A 21,071-nucleotide genomic window follows, 5' to 3' on the forward strand; every position below is an offset into this window, starting at 1 on the left:
ATCTTTCAACGGTATATACTTACAGATCTTGACTAACATTTCGTACTGCCATATTACTAGTATGACGAACATTTAAACTCTTTGTAAATACTTCGCATATTGGTTGATCATATTTGCTAATTCAAATACTTCTAAAATAAAATCTGTCCATTTTGCTTCACTCGCCCATGGTTGACCAATTGAGAGCTCCAATGATTCTGCTAATTGCTCAAGTTTTTCTCTTTTAAGACTCTCTTTTTTATGATGTGAAGTATAATAAAATTTATTATAATTGCTGCCACATTGATATTGACTTAAGATATAGTGAATGAGAAGCAAGTGTGTCATGATGCAGATCAATATACCAAAGAAGATCTACAAGTTGCTTGATAAATATTTTCGCAATTTTCTTCTGATCTACTCTCCAACCATTTTTTTGGTTTTCTTTTAATAATGCTATGACATCATTGTATAAAACATCTCGTTGAGTATCTTCTCTTTTAATTGATGGAAAGTATGGCTTATGGGAAATGCATTTCTTTCAAATTGTTGATTTTGTTGTACTATATTATTTTCTTCAGTATGTACAATAAAACGTATATACTTTAATTCTAGCTCTGACATTAAAGTTATATCATCATACAATCCTTCTCTTAGATTATTCTACTTGCCATTCCCTTTACCAACGTAAACCCTTACATTACATACACCAAATACGCCTTCAGTAATTGCTTCATATATTTCACCAAATGTACAGTACATGTTTCTTCAACAATTTTAATAACTTGTTGACTGATTATATTTTTTTGCCCTTCGTCAATGCTAACAAAAAAATGGACCATGTTTGAAAAATTTAATAATGTATCAAAATTATCTCTTAAAAATATTACAATATTTATTATATTTATTCAATTTGACACGTAGCATTTGTCCATAATCAAACATATTTAAACTTAATTTTATTTTAGCACGCAGTATTTTTCTATGGTTGAGCATACATCAATAAAGTTTTGATAGTATTTTCCGTGTTTTATATAAATTAATGTAACACTAAAACTTAAATATATTCTTTTGTGTAATTGATTAAATCATTCGCTAATATAGACAATATATAGTGTTGTTGTTCAAGAACCGTTTTTAGAAAATGAGAGAAGGGGGTTATGTTAAACAAACATTTTAATTGGTCCGGCCTAACAAACATTAGAAACAAAATAATTAGATTGCTTATTAGAAGACGAAATTAATGATAGAAGAAAAATTTTTATTACTTGATTAGATTGATTTTCATTACAATCAGATAGGTTTTCATTTAGATTTTCGCGGGAGACATCATAATCTAGGATACCATCATGAGAAAAATTTTCGCATGTATCGTAAGGTAGATAGGTATCATAAGATAGATTTTCAAGGGTGTCATAGGGTAAACAGACGTCATAAGATAGATTTTCATAGTAGGTATTATTATCATAAGTGGGTGGTAGACTTTCGTAAGTGTTGTCATAAAGAAAATTTTTGTAGGCATTATAAAATAGGGTATTATTGTTAGGAATATTATCACGGATATTATTATAATCATGGGTGCTATCATAAGAAATACTTTCTTGATTATCATGGGTGTTATCATATTTCCTAACTTTAGGTCTATAAATTTTTGACCTACCTGATCCAGCATATGCTCTGTAATGAACGAAGAATGAAAGCTTCTTTACTTTTAATGTGTAGATTTTCCCGCATTTGCAACCCGTGGCATGGACAAAGGAAGGTGAAAACCATGATAGAGCATCCTTGGTGTTTTGAGCATAGAATATCTTCATCCTCTCTCATCCAGATTCTCCGCTGTCCATCATTTGTGTAAAAATGGCATTCATCATGTGTTATCTGAACTAATTCTTTATCTCCTGGCTTAAGTTGGGGTTCTGAAACTATATCCATCGTATCACCATCAAAATCTGTTATTAAGCTTTGATATTCAAACATCCTCTTCAACCATTCCTTTTTGTATTTCAACCCCCTTTTTTCTTTCATCATACTTATATCCCCACAAATACATGTAGTTTTGGCATGTTTTCTCAGAAATTGTATCTTTTTTGATATGGCCCATTACAGCTGATTGCAAAATTGTAAGACCACCCTATGATTTTCAATTTGAAAATTTGATATTTTGAATTTTTAAGAATTAGTAAAAAAGCAAGTTTAAATACCTATTTTGGTAATAACTTTAACTTTTTAAAATTAATAAAGATTTTAAAGTAATTTATTTATATTGAATCATATGATATATTTCTATTTTTATTTAAGGAGTTGAATAAACAGGTTTTTAATTTGATTTTTTACTGGTTAAAAAATCATAAGGTGATCTTACAATTTTGCAATCAGCTATAAGAGAATCTTGAGACAGATTTTGATGATCACTATCTAAAAGAGAATTATACATAGAAAAACTTTGTTCAATGGTACAACTTGAAATTAGCAGCCAAATGCAATCCATTGCAATATTAGAAAGGATTGGCAGTTGTATTGCCTTATCTTCCCAATATCAATCCAATTCCATTTCACTTAAAAACTCGTTATCTAATTTACAATAAATTCTCCATTCTTGTAATAAGTCATCTAATAGGTTGTCAAATTCTTTAATTATACTATACTGTCAAATGTTTTTTTGCAAATACTTGACATGCATAGAAAAGTGGCTGAGCTGGATGATTAGGAATATGTGCAGCAAACTTGACATAAGCTGCTTCAAATGCTGCCCAAAAAATGAAATAGGATTTATGTGTATTAAATTGGAGACTATTAATTAAGTTTTCTAAGAAAAAACCAAAATCATTTGAATTCCTATATGTTTCGATATATGCAGTAAAAGTTGTTGAAGGTATAATTCTACAAAAGGAAAAACAGGTTTTTTTAATTGTTGGAAAAAATCAAGATCTTAAACAAATTCTTTAGCATAAGAGGAAATGAAATTAAAGTAAATTGCAATTCCTTTTCATTTTCCAAGAAAGAATTAATAGCAGCCAAAGTGTTGTGTTTCTTATCATTATTGAATTCTTCTTTAAAAAAAGAAGGCCAATAGATAATATGATCCTTTGCATATGAAACCATCTGAAACTAAGAATTCCAATGCATTTTGTTATATAAAGGAATTTTGCATGGTGAGGGAATTCCATGCATTTTAAATAAGCCAGGTATCATCCTCTTCAGGAAGGAAAATTAACAAAAACCTCTTTAATTTTATCTAAAAAACATTTTAAAGTATGAAATTGAGGTAATGTTCTCCACATATCTCTTTAATTTTATTTAGAAAAAAACAAATCCTTTTTTATTAATTAGAACTTTTTTTTCATATTAGATTGTGCAAACACTTTGAACAAGAAAATTAATGCAAAATAATTAAAAAGAAAAAAGAAAAATATCGACCACTATGTAACCATAATTATTATCATGATGAAATTCGCCTCCTCTTACAATAAAAATAATGTCTACCAGCAGCCTACATACCCAATAAGATTTATAATTTTCATGTACGTGGCTGAATCTGAAAGAAATAGGCATGGCAAATTGAAGGATATATTAAAGTGAGTAAGAATGGTTGTGAGAACTTGTCCCATTGTGGTATTATTTACATGTTCAAGAAAATCATTTTGTTTCATTACGATAACAAAAAAGGGTGTTGACAACACTCCGAGCACAATCATCAGTAGTTTTACCCATAATTATGGCCACAGGTTTTGAATCAAAAAATAATTTAAGTGACTGGAAGTGTTTATCAAAAATGCTAGGTAGGTAATTTTGTCTGAGAGTAGGGGTTTGAGGAATGGAACCTCCATTTTTAACATGTTTTTTAAAAAATAGAAGTAGTGAATTGACTTTTTCAAGAGGAATGTCTGGTCTTCAATAAGTTGTTTTTTTGATTCTGAAACTGCCTGAGTACATAAAAGGGTAAGTTGTTGTGTTTTATTCTGGCTTTCTTTTTGACTTCTTACATCAATAACGTGTTTCTGACTTTTACAATGATTATCTACAGTAGATTTACGCTTCCAGTCTATAGAAATATTGCAATAATTGCAAAAGAGAACATTGTCATCAACTCGAAAAATATCTTTATATTCATTACATCTAGTAAAAACTGATGATGTTTTTTGTTTTTTTGGCATTGTGAAAGAAAAAAAGATGATTGAACTGATAATCCATAGCAAATTAAATATGTTTTACTGCGGATTATACGCTCTGATATCAGTGATATGGGATAATTTAAATTATGTGATTTTATGATGCGATCAGCTTAAATTATGCATTTATCGCATAATTATGCATTTAACATGATATTATGTGATTTACAGCTTGGAACTTCTCACATTGTTTTCTTTCTCATAAAGTCCAACTTGCAAGAAACCATCTCACAGGTATACCTTCCAGGTTAGTCATCCAGAACTTGTTAAATTGGAGAAGGGTAAATGAGTTCAACACTATTTTGACTCTAAGAGTCTGATATTTGTGTTGCCATTTTACAGACAATTTAATAGTATTGCCCATAACATTAATTCTCCTTAGATTTTCTTAACATCCTAGGTATACAGAATATCATATACAATCTCAACTATCTAAAGGTCAGAATTGATCACCAAGAAGTGGCCGAAATCAGAAGCAGAACCAAGACTCAGCTAACAAGGTTAGAACAAATACTACAGATAACAAGATTAAGATGAGCAAACCTATTGGAAAAAAACACATATCTTCAACTTTAAAGAATATGAAAAAAGGTTTGGACGGTAGTGAATCTGGAAAACTAACATTGTTAGCAGAAATTAGATCACTACTAAGAAGGCTTGAGAACTGGCGGGATGACTGCTTGGCCTTGGCGACTATATGTAGATTTCTACCTTTTCAATTATCAAAAAATAACTTGAAAGATTTCGGTTTAGATATTGTTATGAAAAAATTCCCAGAAATATTAATTATAATGATCGATTGTGGTAGACAGTATAGTAAACTTCGTATCTGTAAAATACTAATTTAAATTTTTTTTTTACCTGACTTATTGTTCTGCTCCTTTTATTTTTTTTTGTTCGATATGGGTTTCATCTGCAGTAGCAGTGAGTCCTTGGCAGTGTTGGAAATTCAGATTTTAAATCATGTGCAGAATCCACACATTATTTGCAATTTTTATGTGCGCAAATTCATATGCAATGTGCGGAAATGTGTAAAATATACAAGAATGTGTCAGATATGCAAATTTTTGTGTGCGCAAAGCGCACGCAAAAATTTTTGGTCATGTGCGGAGTTTTTAAAATTTGTGCGCGCACACACTCCGCACATTGAATTTCCAACACTGGTCCTTGGGGGCACTAAGAAAAGACACCTGAAAAAGGTAGACTTACTCCCCTAGCCTAAGTCCTTTACTGATAGTGCACATATGGTTGCTTCGCCAAATTAGCAGATGGTGTAGTTCTTTACTAAATTAGGATTTATGGTAATTTTACGTGTATTGTATGAACTTATTGTTAAAATCTTAATAAATCTATATGTGCTGCAGCAAAAAAAAAAAAGGAATATCACACAATAATGTCTCTGACTTGCTCTCACTCTTCTTTGTATCCTGTCAGTATTTGTGTTATGGGTTTTGATTGATTTTAATCAGTACTGCGCCACATAACTGATAATTGGCAAATGTGGATATGGTTTGCTTTGTTATTGTTATGTATTTTTTTGTGTATATGTACTATAATTACTAGTATAGATGCCATCAGAATTATTTTTACGGTTACAGCATGTGCTGTATCACCGTAAAAAAAAACTGCAAATCGTAAATGCCGTAATGCTGTAATTTAATTTGACGCCGTAATGCCATAATTTAATTTGGTGCCGTAATGTCGTAAATTTACATGGCATAAATAGATAATTAAAAAATAATTCATTTACATTTATTTTTAAGAAACTTTAAATTCTCTTTTTTTTTAGGAATGATATCACTAAGTGGAAAAGGATTTTCTTTGAAATTTACTTTAAGAAATGACATTTAACTTCGTTTCTTATTCTTTTTTTTTTATTTACTAAATGTAATCAACTAAATATAATGTTTATTTATATAATTAATTTCATTCACTAATAATTATAATGTTTATTTACTAATTATCATGTTTTATAATGTTATTTAATACTAATTATAATGTAATTTTGAATAGGAGTGAGAAAATTTATTACTTGGTCTATTAAATATTTATTAACCAAATTAAGTTAATTTATTAAATATGTAAAATTTTTTAGATTACCGATCTATTACTTTAATCACGACAATTATATTGCCATAAATCACTGTAAATATTGGAATTTATTTATTAAAGATTATTTTAGAAGAAGTAGCAATTTGATTTTATTCTTAAATCAAAATTTGACCACAATGTACCAAAATAATTAATAATTTTTACATCCTTATATCTATATAAATCAATTATCCAACTTGATTTTAAATAAATATGGTAAGTAGTTAAATAGTAACTTATTTTTGATCACAAATCAAAAACGCATACTAAATAATGTAACATGTCAAAATACTTTTTTTTATTAAAAAAAATCAATCTATTCCAATTTTACATTTTTCAAAATTACAAATTTACAATGTCATCCATTATTGAGCTTTCAGATATTGAAGAATATAATGCAGAAGATTTTGCAGATGTTGCAAAAATAGTTAATTAAGATAAGGTAAATAATGTGTGAAATAAGATAATATTTTATCCTTTCTAATAAATAAAATCAAATAGGATAGAGATGATATTAATGAAGATAAAAGTGAAGATGATGAAAATGATGAAACAGTTGCTTTCTTTACTTCCAAACTACAAGTTCCAAAAATAATCTATACAACTGTTTTTGTAGAATACCCAGAAACCTTACTGGAGGAAGTCAACAATATACAATGTCACTGGTTGGAAGAATCACATGGATGCTTTTTCAGATGTAAGTATATATTGAATTTGATTTGATAGCAAATATATATATTTAATTAAAATTCTATTATTATGATAAGATTCAATATTCAACAAATGGTTCAGGTGGTTCTTCAAATATTAAGGAGTGTCCTTTTTTTGGTAGAATATCAATTAAAAAGATAAAAGAATGTGCCAGGGCATTAATTACTGATCAAGAATTTGTCAACCAAGAGCATTGTAGCATTGATTTTGATTCTGAAACTTTTAAAAAGTACACACAACAGCAAGACATTAATTCCAAAGAAGCCAAAACATACATGTAAGATATTAACAATTATTCCTTTGATTTTGTTTATTATTTTGAACTAAATGATTTATAAATTTATTTAGTTTATTTTTGGCAGTAAATGAATCTTCTTACCCTTTTAAAAAAGAGAATATATCTTATGATGGAAGAGCTCGTATTGGAAGATGACTAATTATCAAACTCAAATAGTTTACATATTTTATTGATAAATTCAAACAGGGTGATCAATGGTATCGATTTATTAAAATTAAACCAGAAGAAATAGATATTTCACTTCCCCAAAATCTATTTTCTGGTACTGCACCTGTAAGTACTAAAAATCTTTTGCATTTTCTATTTTTTAAAACTAAAAACTAAATTAATTATTTTAGGCGCGAGAAATGGCAAATTGTAGTATGATAATTCCTAGAAATTGTAGACGCAAAAAATGTGGTAATGTATCTAATTATTTAGTTTTATATTGTATTATAGTGCCATATATAATTATCTAATTTTTAAATTTAAGAAATTCCTCATTTAAACAATGGAACTGCTGTCTGCAGTGATATAATTGAAAAATCATGCTTAGTACAATTTATCAAAATTATTCCTCACAATATTGCTGAATGTCTATTTGTTGCTCTTATTTGTATTGGTGTTCACAACCATTCTCCACAGAACACCTGCTGGAATTAAAAACAATTTACAATCTTGGCAATTTATCAGGATGATACTACCACTTCAAGATCTATTTTATCAGGTATAATATTGAATTTTAGTGAATACTTTATTATTGTTGTATTATTAATATTTTAATATACTATATTAATTAATAGGAAATTTAATCAAAGCATATTTTAACAAAGATATCCTAGCAGAAGTACATGTATCATTGAATAATATTGATAAATTACATTATTTGATAGGAAAAGCCTATAAAAATTTGCATCCATTTGGTCAAAGAGTAATGGGTATATATCATAATGTATTAATAGCAAATTCTAATTTATCTAATTATGTTCATAAAATTGATAAGTTTTTAAATTTAATTTACATCTGTTTTTTTTCTGCAGCGCATTTGCAGTTTTATTAAAGTAAAAAAATAAAGAAAATATATACAAAGTAAAATTCCCTAATAACTACTCTAATATAATTAAACTACAAACCACTCGTCATACCGGTAGTACCCCACGTGTGCACTGTCGTAGGTAGAATTCGTTTAGTAATAGGTCATCTTAGCCATAAAGGCCCTATCTTCAATGTCTGGTGATCACGGGACCCATTACGCTGCAACTTTATCATAATTTTTTTTTATCATTATTATTGTTTTTTTATGTTGAATGGAAATTTTCCTAGACTTCCAAGGAGGTGACGCAAGCCTTCATTATATTTTGATACCTTTTGTTCACGAAATGAGTTAGAGTATGTCAATAATGATTGCGTTGAGTTTCTATGTCCTCCTTATGTGTCTTTGAGGTCTTACACTTGTCCTGAGGTGTGGTTTCCAAACATGTTCCCTAAAAGCTTCATGAAAGTATTTAATGATCTTTAGAGACAGGCATGAAGCAATTTTTCTTGATGTGAGTTTTTTAAGCCTCTTTACGATCGTGTGTGAAATCAAACCACATAGTAATTCCTGTCTATTCCTTTGTTTCGGTTCAGGAAAAGCTGGGTCTCTATATTCAAATATGGTGATGTAGAGTTCATTGATCATGACAGATTTTTTGCACTTGGAACGTTCGAATCTTATCTATCATTTCTTTTTCAGCAGTGAGGAACGCTTGTTCCAATCCAGCACATATTACTAAATGGTTCAAAGTCTCTTCATGATCACAGCAAGCTGGACACAGTACATCATCATAAATGTCGTTATGTTTTCTGAGATTGTCAACTGTAGGTAATAAGTTATTTGAAGACTTTATGAAATTAATTAGAGTATTGTTGGTATCAATATTATTACAACGGCTCTTGTTAATGTTATTAAGATAGCACCAGTGTGCGGTCCAATTCCATTCTATTGATATATCATGTGTTTGGTTATTGAAATAATCCTTCCAATTACTATTCAAAGACCACGTAACCTCTTCCAATGATTCCAAACAAGTCTATCTATTTCTATACTATGCCAAACTGGCAGAAATAATAAAGGAAAACTATAACTACATATAAATTGTAAGTCAACTAATCTATTAGAATTGACAGATCGGTTATGATTTTTTTAGTAACCGCGTTGTACCATCATTTGTGGCCATTTATTTTATTTTATTTTATTTTATGTGAAGCCGGCAGGGGATTTTACAAAGGGCATGATCCCGAAGTAATACAACCCAAATTAATCCTACCATCAATTTCCAGAGGAGCTGGAAGCCAACCCAAACTACTTGAAAATAAAAGACCTGTACTACTACCACGTCCGGTAAAAAGTCCAGGCGAACACACTGGGTAAAAATAGGAGGGGGAAAAAAGTGGAGAGGACAAGTCCCCTTTCCAAGAAATTATGGTGCAAACACATAAATCTGTTCTATCCTAAAAAATAATACAATTCTGAAATTTGTAAAACCGCTAATTAAAGCGTAGGCTAAACTAGTTTCTGTAATAAAGTTAAAATTTCTGCTAAAACCGCCTTGTTATCTTTATTACCACCCTTTTTCTTTGAAGTATTCTTTGCCTTCTTCTGAGTCTTCGGGTTTTTCTCTTCCTGGTTATTATTTTTCAGGACTTTCTTCGAGGATGTAAGTTTATCCTTCTTCTTAGGCTGATTACTTTCCAAATTCTTATCAGACTTACCTGATTTTTTCAGATTCGGTGTATTTTTAGCCTTCGGTTTGTTTTGTGCTTTCTTCAAGGTAGGAATGGAGTGTCGACACCATTTCAACTCCTTACCGTCAGGTACGAAAAACTGTGGCGTATCTAAGGCCCTTAGTGTGGTCTCCCAATTCTTGAAATAGGCCACGAGTTTCCTCCTTCCATTGCTTGTTTGGATTATTTTAAATGAGCTAGCACCGCACTTCATTAAAAATTCACATGGTTTACGGTCCATCCACAAGGTAGCCATCGTCATAAACTCCGGAATGTCATGAATAACGGCTTGGAATTTTTCACGTTGTTTTCTTTCTCGTAAAGTCCAACTTGCAGGGAACCATCTAACGGGTATACCTCCCAGGTCTGTCATCCAATATTTATTAAACTGGGGAAGGGCAAATGAGGAAAGTGCTATTTTGACTCAAAGAGTCTGATACTTATATTGCCATTTAACGGAACATTTAATAGCGTTCCCCCAAAATTTTAACTCTGCTATTATTTTCTGCAGGTTCCAGGTATACGGGATATCGTAAACTATTATGTCTCAGATTCACTCTTGCTCGTCTCCGACAGCTTCGTATCCTATCAGTATCTGTGTAGCCTCCGGTTCGGATGATTTCTTTCCCTTATGGGTATTTTTGGCTGATGTTTTCACGTCAGGTTTTGCCTTTGTTGATTGGTTCGTGACTTGTTTATCATCTGTAACACGCGCCTTTTGTTTATCTTTCTTCCGGGAATTTTTGGGTATCACAGTTTGATTAACAGGGGCATTACTATATCAGGCATTGATGGAAGCTTGATAGGTACTGGATTTGGTGGCATTTGAAATCCTTGGCGTAAAAGTTCATCTACATCGGGCTCAAGTGGATATGACTCATCCATCAGATAATCATCTGTATTTTGAGATCCATCATCATCGTCATCATCATCATTACCCGTATCGCCAAAATTGAGATAGAATTGGGTAGAAAAATTATCCCAAGACTTGGACGCAGCATATAGCGCTATAGAAAATATTAGCGAAAGGGTGGTGGGTTGTATATTCGTAGCTTGAGCTTGTGAAGTGAAGTTCGCAGGGTTGGCTGTCTCGCCAAACCGCTCTATCAGTATCCGGGCTTTATCCTTAGGTACTGAGGGGTTCTTTTCAAATAAGTCTTTGAGGAAACCGTCCTGTACAAAAGAACTTAAGTGGTGTGTAAAAGTTTGAAAATAAATTTCGTTAAACTTGGAAACAAAGTCTAAAGCTTCTTCGTTTGGTGTTCGGCTCTTATCCATAGACATTTTTATATTTATGTAATAAAATTTAATAAAGGGGATTATTTTTTAAAAAAAATTATTACACAGAAATTTTCGTAAAAAATGTATTTGGGAAAGAGTTTTCTTGCGGTCTATCATTTGTGGCCATGTCTCAATACCATATTGTTCACTGTGTTGATACCATCGATCGCTGCCTGACTATCCGTTCATATGAATGTGTAAACATAATTCACTGGGGGCGACTAATTGATTGTCAAATTGTTCGAGGCATCTGAGAACTCCGTGATTAGTAATGTTGATGAGATTATACATGCTGCCCAAATTATTTTGGGATGCCATAATTATAATTTGGGATGCCGTAATTTATTCAATTTATATATAATTTACTATGTAAAGTGCCAAAATAATTTGGGATGCTATAATTGAATTTGGGATTTTACTTATAATTATGGCAGCCCAAAATAATTTGGGTGGCATGTATAGATGAAATGGTTCTTTTAATAATGTCTAGGTCATAACTCGGGATATCAAGTGATATGAAAGGGGATTCATTCTCATGCCATGAAGGTTTCGTGATTATTCTCATCTTGATCAAATCAACAGGTGTCAAAATCTCATAATTGGAAGTGTCCTTAGTTGAACATTTTACATCAATAATTGTTGATTTGTGATATTTTTCCTTCTTTACACACACAGGATCATCCTTTATGTGAGTCGAGTTGGTTGAGCATCTGACGCATTTGGTAATCAAATTATTGTTATCTTGTCTGATCCAATGTTGATATGAGAACTGAATGAGATTTTTCTTTAAAATTTTTCCGAATTGGTACTCATCTCCATCGCGTGTAATGATCCATTCTTTACGCCTTCCATCGCTTGAAGGAGGAGAAGGTGTAAGTGTAATAGTCTTATTAATCAGGGTAATCGTAGCTTGGTACCGTTCTATTAATGTATGTTGTCCGTTCAAATTCTGATCGATAGCTATTTCTTCCAAGTATTAAAAAAAATTTGGGATTGGCCCTTTGGGATTTTTACCAAAAATCTTTTTGATCTGAGTCCAGGATAACATATCTACACCATTGTTGTGTGTAATGTGATCTAGAAAGTTAATATCAAGTAATTCTGCAGGTCATTTAATAAAAGATTCAATGGCCTTTCCTAAAGCTAAACATTTGATCCTTAAATGATTTCAATAAATTAAAGTTAAAGTTATTTTGTAAATTAATTTAACCAATATGCATCCTTGTAATTCCATCCCAATCTCGTGAATTAATTCTAATAATAAATTCCAAATATTGTGCTGTACGTAAATGCACAATATTTTGGTACGTGAAAATATTATTATTCGCGGACCTTGTGATTCTCATTTTTGTCTTAAGTAGATTATGAAGTGTTTGGCATTAATTTTCACTAACTAAGGTAGTTTTCAGTCTGTATTCGAGCCTTGCCATTAAAACTACATTATTGACATATGCTATTTGGCTTGCTGTGACCTTCTTGTGTCTAAGTGCGTTAGTTATTGAAGTAATTTCTTGTTGCGCTCTTTTAAATACATGACTCTGGACTGCTCTGCTTCTGATATAAATGCCCAGATATCTAGCATCTTTTAAGGGAGGGTTGGCTTTTATCAATGTCAAGTCGGTTCCCATATTAATTTCATTTGAAGTGCCTTTTGGTGTGTTCCAAACCAGGAGTTCAGACTTTTCTCCATTGATCGTAATATCATTGAGTTTGAAGAATGAGTTTGATATGCTGATGATCTTTGTTATCTCATCTTTATTAGAAGCAATCCATGCAGTATCGTCTGCGTATGCTATACAAGAAACCTTAAGTGTAGTTTCAGATGCAACAACATTGTGAAAATCTAGGATCATAGAAAATGCGCCAAATGAGTGGTGAAATTGTTTCTCCCTGATCTATGCCGTCCCTACCTGGAAAACATTCGAAAGTCCATATGCCATGATTATTTGAAGTTTCCTGTTTTTGAATAAATTAATAATGAAATCCATCCTTTTTAGCACCATTTCTAATGGGATCATTCCGACTGAATCAAAAGCCTTCGTCATATCTTGCAGGCAAATCCACAATTCTTTTATTTTATTTATTTTTATTTTTAAAATAAAGACTAGTACTGGGGTCGCACAATACATAGGAACAGGAACCTACAAAGTAAGACCATTATTCCAAATTAATGATCAACCCAACCTCTCAAACGAATCGAAGGGGTCGCCTAGCCTCGCTCCACAAGGAATGCAGGCTTGGCCACAACTCAAGCGACGAACCAAATAGAACAAAAAAAAAAGACACTCAAACACTAATTTAGCGAGAGTTCCCAGTCAAAAAAGAAAGAAAAAAATTAATTCTGCTTATTCTGAATAAAATCTATTATTCTTATAACTACTAAATCTTTAAGAAAAAAAGAAAGAATCGCCAGCGTTAACCGAACGAAATTGCTATACTAGTTTTCGCAGTAAGGATAAAATTTCTGCTAAAACCTCCGTGTTATCCTTATTACCTCCTTTATCCCTGGGCTTCTTATTGGACTTCGACTTCTGGGATTTGGGATCCTTCAACGAGTCTTTAGTAGATTTGGCTTGCTTCTTAGCACTGGTTGAGGATTTCTGGTTTTTCTTCTTAAGGTTAACGTTACCAGACTGTTGCACGGATTTCCCAGGCTTCTTGTCAAGAACATTCTTTGCCTTTTATTTGGTTGGTGCTTTCTTCAAGGTAGGTAAGAAATGTTGACACCATTTCAACTCCAGGAAATTCTCCCAGAAAGCTTGCGGAGTTCCTAGGGCTTTGAGTGTAGCCTCCCAATTCTCGAAATATCCTACGAGCTTCCTCTTACCTTTACTTGTTTGTATAATTTTAAACGCGCTAACACCGCACATCATTAAAAATGGTTGTGGTTTACGGTCTGCCCACAAGGTAGCCATTGTCATCTCAACCGGAATATTGTGAATGACGGCTTGGAACTTTTCGCGTTGTTTCCTTTCTCGTAAAGTCCAACTTGCGGGAAACCATCTCACTGGTATATCTCCCAGGTCAGTCGTCCAGAACTTGGTGAATTGGGGAAGGGAAAATGAGTTCAAAACAATTTTGACTCTAAGAGTCTGGTATTTGTGTTGCCGTTTTAATGACAACTTAAGAGTTTTGCCCCATAACGTTAATTCTCCTAAGATTTTATTAACGTCCCAGGTATACGGAATGTTGTATACAATAATGTCTCTGACTTGCTCTCGCTCATCATCGCTTTCTTTGTATCCTGTCAGTATATGTGTGGCCCCAGGTGCGGTAGTTTTTGCCCCCAAAAATAGGGTATTTTGTTTGTCCGAGGTTTGTGCCTCAGGATTTGCCGTAAATGATTGGTGTATGATTTGTTTATCAGCTGCAACACGGGGTGTAACATATACTGGTTTTGGTGTAGTCTTCGGTGTTGATATGTACGTAGATCCAAATTCATCTTCAGCGGAGGGACATTCCGACTCTGAGTCACCCATGTCACCAAATCTCGTATAGGCGCGGGTAGCAAAATTATCCCATGACCTGGACGAAGCGTAAAGGGCTATAGAAAATAATAGTGAAAGGGTGGTTGGTTGTATATTCGTCAATGCCGCCTGTTGAGCGAAGTTGTTCGGGTTGGCAGACTCGCCAAACATATCTACTAAAAGCTGTGCTTTATCCACAGGTTGCTGTGGGTTTTTATCAAACAAAGTTTTGAGGAAACCGTTCTCAACAAACTGTCCAAGCTGAAATGTTGTATAAGATAAGAACGTTTCCCCTTCTGCTGAAACGAACTCTAAAAAGTCATCAACAGATATATTTTCTACTGAGTCTCCCATGTTCGACATTTTTATTTTATGTAAAAAATTTTTAAATAAAGTGAAGAAATTTAAAAAAATTTTTGCAGAAATTTTCGTAAAAATGAAAAGGAGAAAGAGTTTTTTTGTATTTATTGCAAATCCACAATTCTATTTTATTTATTTATTTATTTTATGTGAAACCGGCAGGGGATACAAATGTGAGTATGATTCTGAAGTAATACAACCCAACTAAATCCTACCATCGATTTCCAGAGGAGCCGGAAGCCAACCCGAACTATTTGAAAAAAAAAAGACCTGCACTACTACCACGTCTGATAAAAGTCCAGGCAAACACACTGGGTAAAAAAAGGAGGGGGAAAAAAGTGCAAAGGACAAGTCCCCTTTCCAAGAAATTGTGGTGCATACACATAAACCTATTCTATCCTAAAAAATAATACAATTCTGAAATTCGTAAAACCGCTAATTAAAGCGTAGGCTAAACAAGTTTCTGTAATAAAGTTAAAATCTCTGCTAAAACCGCCTTGTTATCTTTATTACCACCCTTAATCTTCGAGGTATTCTTTGCCTTCTTCTGATTCTTCGGGTGTTTCTCCTCCTGGTTATTATTTATCAGGACTTTCTTCAAGGATGTAGGTTTATCCTTCTTCTTAGGCTGATTACTTTCCAAATTCTTATCAGACTTACCTGATTTTTTCGGATTCGGTGTATTTTTAGCCTTCGGTTTGATTTGTGCTTTCTTCAATTTAGGAATGGAGTGTTGACACCATTTCAATTCCTTACCGTCAGGTACGAAAAACTGTGGCGTATCTAAGGCCCTTAGTGTGGTCTCCCAATTCTCGAAATAGGCCACAAGTTTCCTCCGTCCTTTACTTGTTTGAATGATTTTAAATGAGCTAGCACCGCACTTAATTAAAAATTCACATGGTTTACGGTCCATCCACAAGATAGCCATCGTCATATCCTCCAGAATGTCATGAATAACGGCTTGGAACTTTTCACGTTGTTTTCTTTCTTGTAAAGTCCAACTCGCGGGGAACCATCTAACGGGTATACCTCCCAGGTCTGTCGTCCAATATTTATTAAACTGGGGAAGGGCAAATGAGGAAAGTGCTATTTTGACTCAAAGAGTCTGATACTTATGTTGCCGTTTAACGGAACATTTAATAGCGTTCCCCCAAAATTTTAACTCTGCTATTATTTTCTGCAGGTTCCAGGTATACGGGATATCGTAAACTATTATGTCTCGGATTCGCTCTTGCTCCTCTCCGACAGCTTTGTATTCTGTCAGTATCTGTGTAGCCTCCAGTTCGGATGATTTCTTTCCCTTATGGGAATTTTTGGCTGGTGTTTTGGCATCAGCTTTTGCCTTTGTTGATTGGTTCGCAACTTGTTTATCATCTGTAATACGCGCCTTTTGTTTATCTTTCTTCCGGGAATGTTCAGGTATCCCAGTTTGATCAACGGGGGTCATTACTATATCAGGCATTGATGGAAGCTTGATAGGTACTGGATTATCCCAAGACTTGAACGCAGCATATAGCGCTATAGAAAATATTAGCGAAAGAGTGGTGGGTTGTATATTCGTAGCTTGAGCTTGTGAAGTGAAGTTCGCAGGGTTGGCTGTTTCGCCAAACTTCTGTATCAGTAACTGGGCTTTATCCTTAGGTACTGAGGGGTTTTTTTCAAATAAGTCCTTGAGGAAACCATCCTGTACAAAAGAACTTAAGTGGTGTGTAAAAGTTTGAAAATAAGTTTCGTTAAACTTGGAAACGAAGTCTAAAGCTTCTTCATTTGTTGTTTGGCTCTTATCCATAGACATTTTTATATTTATGTAATAAAATTTAATAAAGGGGATTATTTTTTAAAAAAAATTATTACGCAGAAATTTTCATAAAAAATGTATTTGGAAAAGAGTTTTTTTTCAGTCTCGCAAATCCACAATTCTTTCTTTGAAGCGTGTGCGTCTTCAATAATGTTATTGATCACATGAATTGGAGTGTTTGTGAAACCTCCTGAGGCCTGCGAAATTTGGTCCTTTGAGGACATCGTGTTGTAGTAAGTGCACACTCAGTCTTTTAGTGATAATTTTTACTGTAAGTTTCTTTAAACATTTCCATTCCTTCAGTTTTGGGATTGGAAAAATTTGTGATGTTGTCCATTCCTCTGAAAAGATGGCAAACGTCTAAAACAGTCTTGTGCCTTGTCGCCAGCTTTTTTAATAAGTTTGTACCCTATATTCGATAAACCTGGTACTGATGAGTCATTACATTCCTTTAAGGTAGCAAACCATTCATCGACTGTAAGTTGTTCCATTATATCTTTATAAATATCATCGTTGATAGATCCAATCGGCTCATAGATGTCACTCCGCTCTTTTGAGATTGTTGATCGAGTTGTCTGTTGTGTTGTCTTGAATCAGTCTGTCCATGACAATCTTATCTTTATGTCTATTTAATAAACTGTTGAGCATTTTGGTTTGGTTATTTTGTTTCATAGAAGCTCTTTTATTAATAAAATCCTCAATCAACTTGTTCTGCGCAGATGTTTGATGTTGTTTAATAATGTTCATAGTTACTGTCCACGCATCTTTAACATGGTTTGCCCAGGCTGCATTCCAAACTGCATCAGGGGCATTTAATTTGACATTGTTGCATTGCTGATTGATGTGATTAATATATGTAATAGGTATGGGTTGACCCATTAATCTCTTGCATGTTAAATACATTAAACAAAGTTGTCTTAACTGCACGTACAAGTGTTTTGGGATTAGTAAATCTACTTTTTTCTTTGACATATTTGCGCCCATACGAACTTTTTTGTTTGGTATAGAGCTAGTTGCACATTTAAGCATGTGTCCTTTAATAATCAACTATATCCTATTGAGATCCTGTATATCATGCTAAGGCTGGTCGAGGATTTTCCAGAGTTCAGGATCCTTAAACAATTGTGCGTATTCAATTTGTATTTGTCCCATTTTTCTTTATTCATATCTGCGTAGTTGAAAATTATTCTTTCATTGTTCTTCCTTGCACAGGTTGATCTTTTATAATTTCTAATAATATCCGACATGTTAACAATGCAAGTCACTATGTTATGGTCACTAGAAGTGCACATTTGTGCATCTATGATCGTGCTGTGTAGTAATTCATTACACCAATTAGGACTCAGCCATATATAATCTATATGAGTCGCATTCATGCTGTTAGACCATGTGAATTTTCTGAGATCAGGGTTTAGCTTCTCTAAATGTATCGATAAAACTGTTATTATTCAAAAAATCTAAAATTTTGGTGTCCATATATTTATCGACGATGGCATTAAAATCACCTGCAATGATCATAAATTATATAATTAATAATTACTATTTTTTAGATTTTTTTACAAATAATGTACAAGTAATTATTACATGCATGCTTGCTGAACAAGCCAAAAGGTTGATTGCACTTGAATGGTTTCAAATTGATGTTAGTTTCAAATGAGTAAAAGGAGAGTTGAAATAAATACATATGATTCTAATCATCATTTAAGTAAGTGAATTTTTGTTTTTTTTAAGTTCAATTTAATAAATATATTAGAAAAAATATATAACTTTTATTTTAAAGTATTGTCATTTTGTAGAGTTTTCACAAATGTTTTTACAGCTGAAGGATATCATAGGTTATTTTCATCTTTGTTCCAAGTAATTTATGACAATACATTAAGTTTCAACATATTTACAAAGAAGGTATTGGATGTATTTTGGCAGATTTAGATAGTGCACAAGCCAAAGGTTTAGGATTAGCTTTACATGATCTGGATTATGAAAGAGATTGGAAGACTCACTTAACCTTTATTTTTAAATCTTGTCTTGTGCACTTTGAATGGTATTTATTAATTTATTAGTTTATAAACTTTTAAATGTTTGCATTAATTTATTTATTTATTTTTTTCAAGTAATTTACATCATAAAGCATTTGAAAAGAACACAAAAAATCTAATAAGACAAATTCCTAGTGCATCTAGTATAGTAAAGATGAAGTAAATATTCTGTTACAACAAATAAATGATAGAATAGAAGGTATATATTAAATTATTTAATACTATAAATCAAGTAATATATTATTTTAAATAAATATATTTTTTTTTTATAGATTAGTTAAAATATTATAAACAACTATACTTTTCGTCAAAATGACAAAATATTAATTAAATTTATTTTGACAGATGTAATTAATTCATAGTAATTTTAATAAATAGTGAATTGGTCCGTTCACCAAAATATGACATAGCGGAGAAGTATATAAACAACCATATGTATTGTTCTCTTTAAATCAATTTATTTCAAATATTGATCATGAGATTTGGAGGAAATACTAATAATGCAGAAGCAGCTCATTCTATGGTAAATAGAGATAGAAAGCAATTAAAATTACTATCAGCCATTTTAAGGTGAATTATTTTATATTTTCTTTGATAATTTTATAAGTTATCCCAATAGTAGATAAAATTAGGATGATGTATCAGTTACCAATATATCTCATATGGTCAGTTCAGTTTTGATAGGCTTCAAGAAAGGAAATACGAAGAGAAAAGAATGCAAAAAATAAAACAAAAAATTATTTATTTCATAGTGTGCTTTATTTCATATTGTTAAAATTATACAAATACATTTATTTTAAAAACAATAAATATAATCTATTTAATGAAAGTTCAGTACTTCTTTACTAAGAAATAAAATTAAAAAGTGGAATGAAAAACTGGTACATCAAAAGTATACAGGTTAAAGTGTATAGGTTAAAATAAATAAATCATCACATGCTCAATTAACCAATCATGTAATATAAGAACCAAATAAATGTCAATTCAAAGAACAAGCAGGCAGACAACAGAATATTTTGTATCACTGGGACTAAAACTTATACAGTCCTCCATTTAAGAATGTCTGTACTAATTTGTATTACTGTACAGTACTAATTTATATTCAATCCAGGGTATACCCTATGATTAAACATATCATACTACTATCCACCAACCTACCACCATATATTACTTCCTACAACACACCTATATAAATTTTTTTAATGAAGAAATTTTTATTTCATATGAAATTTCTTTCATATTTCATTTAAATAATGGAAGCAACACTTCATAACAGCAAAACTGCAAGATGTATCAAATATATTTCTTAACAGTCATTGCCAATATTTTGCCAAAAAGTGCACAGTTAAGTGGAAAAACATGTGCTCATATTTGTAAACACATATTGGATTTTATAAGAATCTGATCTAATCTGAATGGATTGGCAATTGAATTTGTAAATGCATCTATTATTATTTTTCAAAAAATTTTTTGGCTGCTTCTCTTTATGGCAATGTTAGTATTTTCCCTTATAATTATCATTGATAGAAAACTTTCATTATATGTTATGCAGAGCAAATGTTTAATTATTAATTTTATTACAAAATTTCTTTAGAAAATTCACTTGAATTTACCAAGTACATACTGTATAATGCGGGCCATAGTACCCTCAAGACCCACCTACTATTAATATAAGTCACCCTGTAGCCTAAGGTAAGGTTTACATATAAAACTCTTTGAAGACCCTACTATAAAAGGAAATTTTATGTTACATTGTCATGATTTTTTTCCTTTTTGGACAATTAACCAATAGAATTTAAGCATATCCTAAGGTAAGGTTTCATATGAAAGTGAAATTTCTACCAGTAACATATCTTAGTAATAGGCGGGGTCCTGTAGGACTGGGAAAACTACTAATAAAGGTAACCAGTTTTCTTGGTTCGAACCTATAATTAATTTTCAAAAAGGTCATTGTAAAAATAATTAATAAAAGTCACGCAAGAATAAGAAAATTTGAGTGAAGATCTTTCTTTTTTCTGTTTTTGGAGCGAAAACATGTGAATAAATAGCCAATTGACCAATCATAAGATGGTTCGCATTTATATGATTTTCTGGTGACTTTTATATATAGTTCTCCCAGTCCTGGTCCTGTACCTC

General features: G+C 32.0%; 4 protein-coding genes across 4 annotated transcripts; 2 read left to right on the forward strand and 2 right to left on the reverse strand.

The window, feature by feature from the left end:
* Window positions 1-1,169: 1,169 nt before the first annotated feature.
* Window positions 1,170-1,956, reverse strand: OCT59_009198 (uncharacterized protein; the record flags this gene model as incomplete). Its single annotated transcript, XM_066133379.1, has 2 exons — window positions 1,170-1,656; window positions 1,721-1,956. 2 exons carry the CDS (start codon window positions 1,954-1,956, stop codon window positions 1,170-1,172), a joined length of 723 nt encoding a protein of 240 aa, XP_065999823.1.
* A 2,725-nt stretch (window positions 1,957-4,681) lies between these two features.
* Window positions 4,682-4,996, forward strand: OCT59_009199 (uncharacterized protein; the record flags this gene model as incomplete). The annotated part of the gene is made up of 1 exon (XM_066133380.1): window positions 4,682-4,996. The coding sequence occupies one exon, from the start codon at window positions 4,682-4,684 to the stop codon at window positions 4,994-4,996; it is 315 nt and encodes a 104-aa protein (XP_065999824.1).
* A 1,922-nt stretch (window positions 4,997-6,918) lies between these two features.
* Window positions 6,919-7,383, forward strand: OCT59_009200 (uncharacterized protein; the record flags this gene model as incomplete). Its single annotated transcript, XM_066133381.1, has 3 exons — window positions 6,919-6,936; window positions 7,007-7,227; window positions 7,299-7,383. 3 exons carry the CDS (start codon window positions 6,919-6,921, stop codon window positions 7,381-7,383), a joined length of 324 nt encoding a protein of 107 aa, XP_065999825.1.
* Window positions 7,384-12,653: 5,270 nt separating this feature from the next.
* OCT59_009201 (uncharacterized protein) lies at window positions 12,654-13,127 on the reverse strand (the record flags this gene model as incomplete). The annotated part of the gene is made up of 1 exon (XM_066133382.1): window positions 12,654-13,127. One exon carries the CDS (start codon window positions 13,125-13,127, stop codon window positions 12,654-12,656), a length of 474 nt encoding a protein of 157 aa, XP_065999826.1.
* Between the last annotated feature and the right edge of the window lie 7,944 nt (window positions 13,128-21,071).

Source organism: Rhizophagus irregularis, chromosome 17 (assembly GCF_026210795.1).
Source record: "Rhizophagus irregularis chromosome 17, complete sequence".
Lineage (NCBI taxonomy): Eukaryota > Fungi > Glomeromycota > Glomeromycetes > Glomerales > Glomeraceae > Rhizophagus > Rhizophagus irregularis.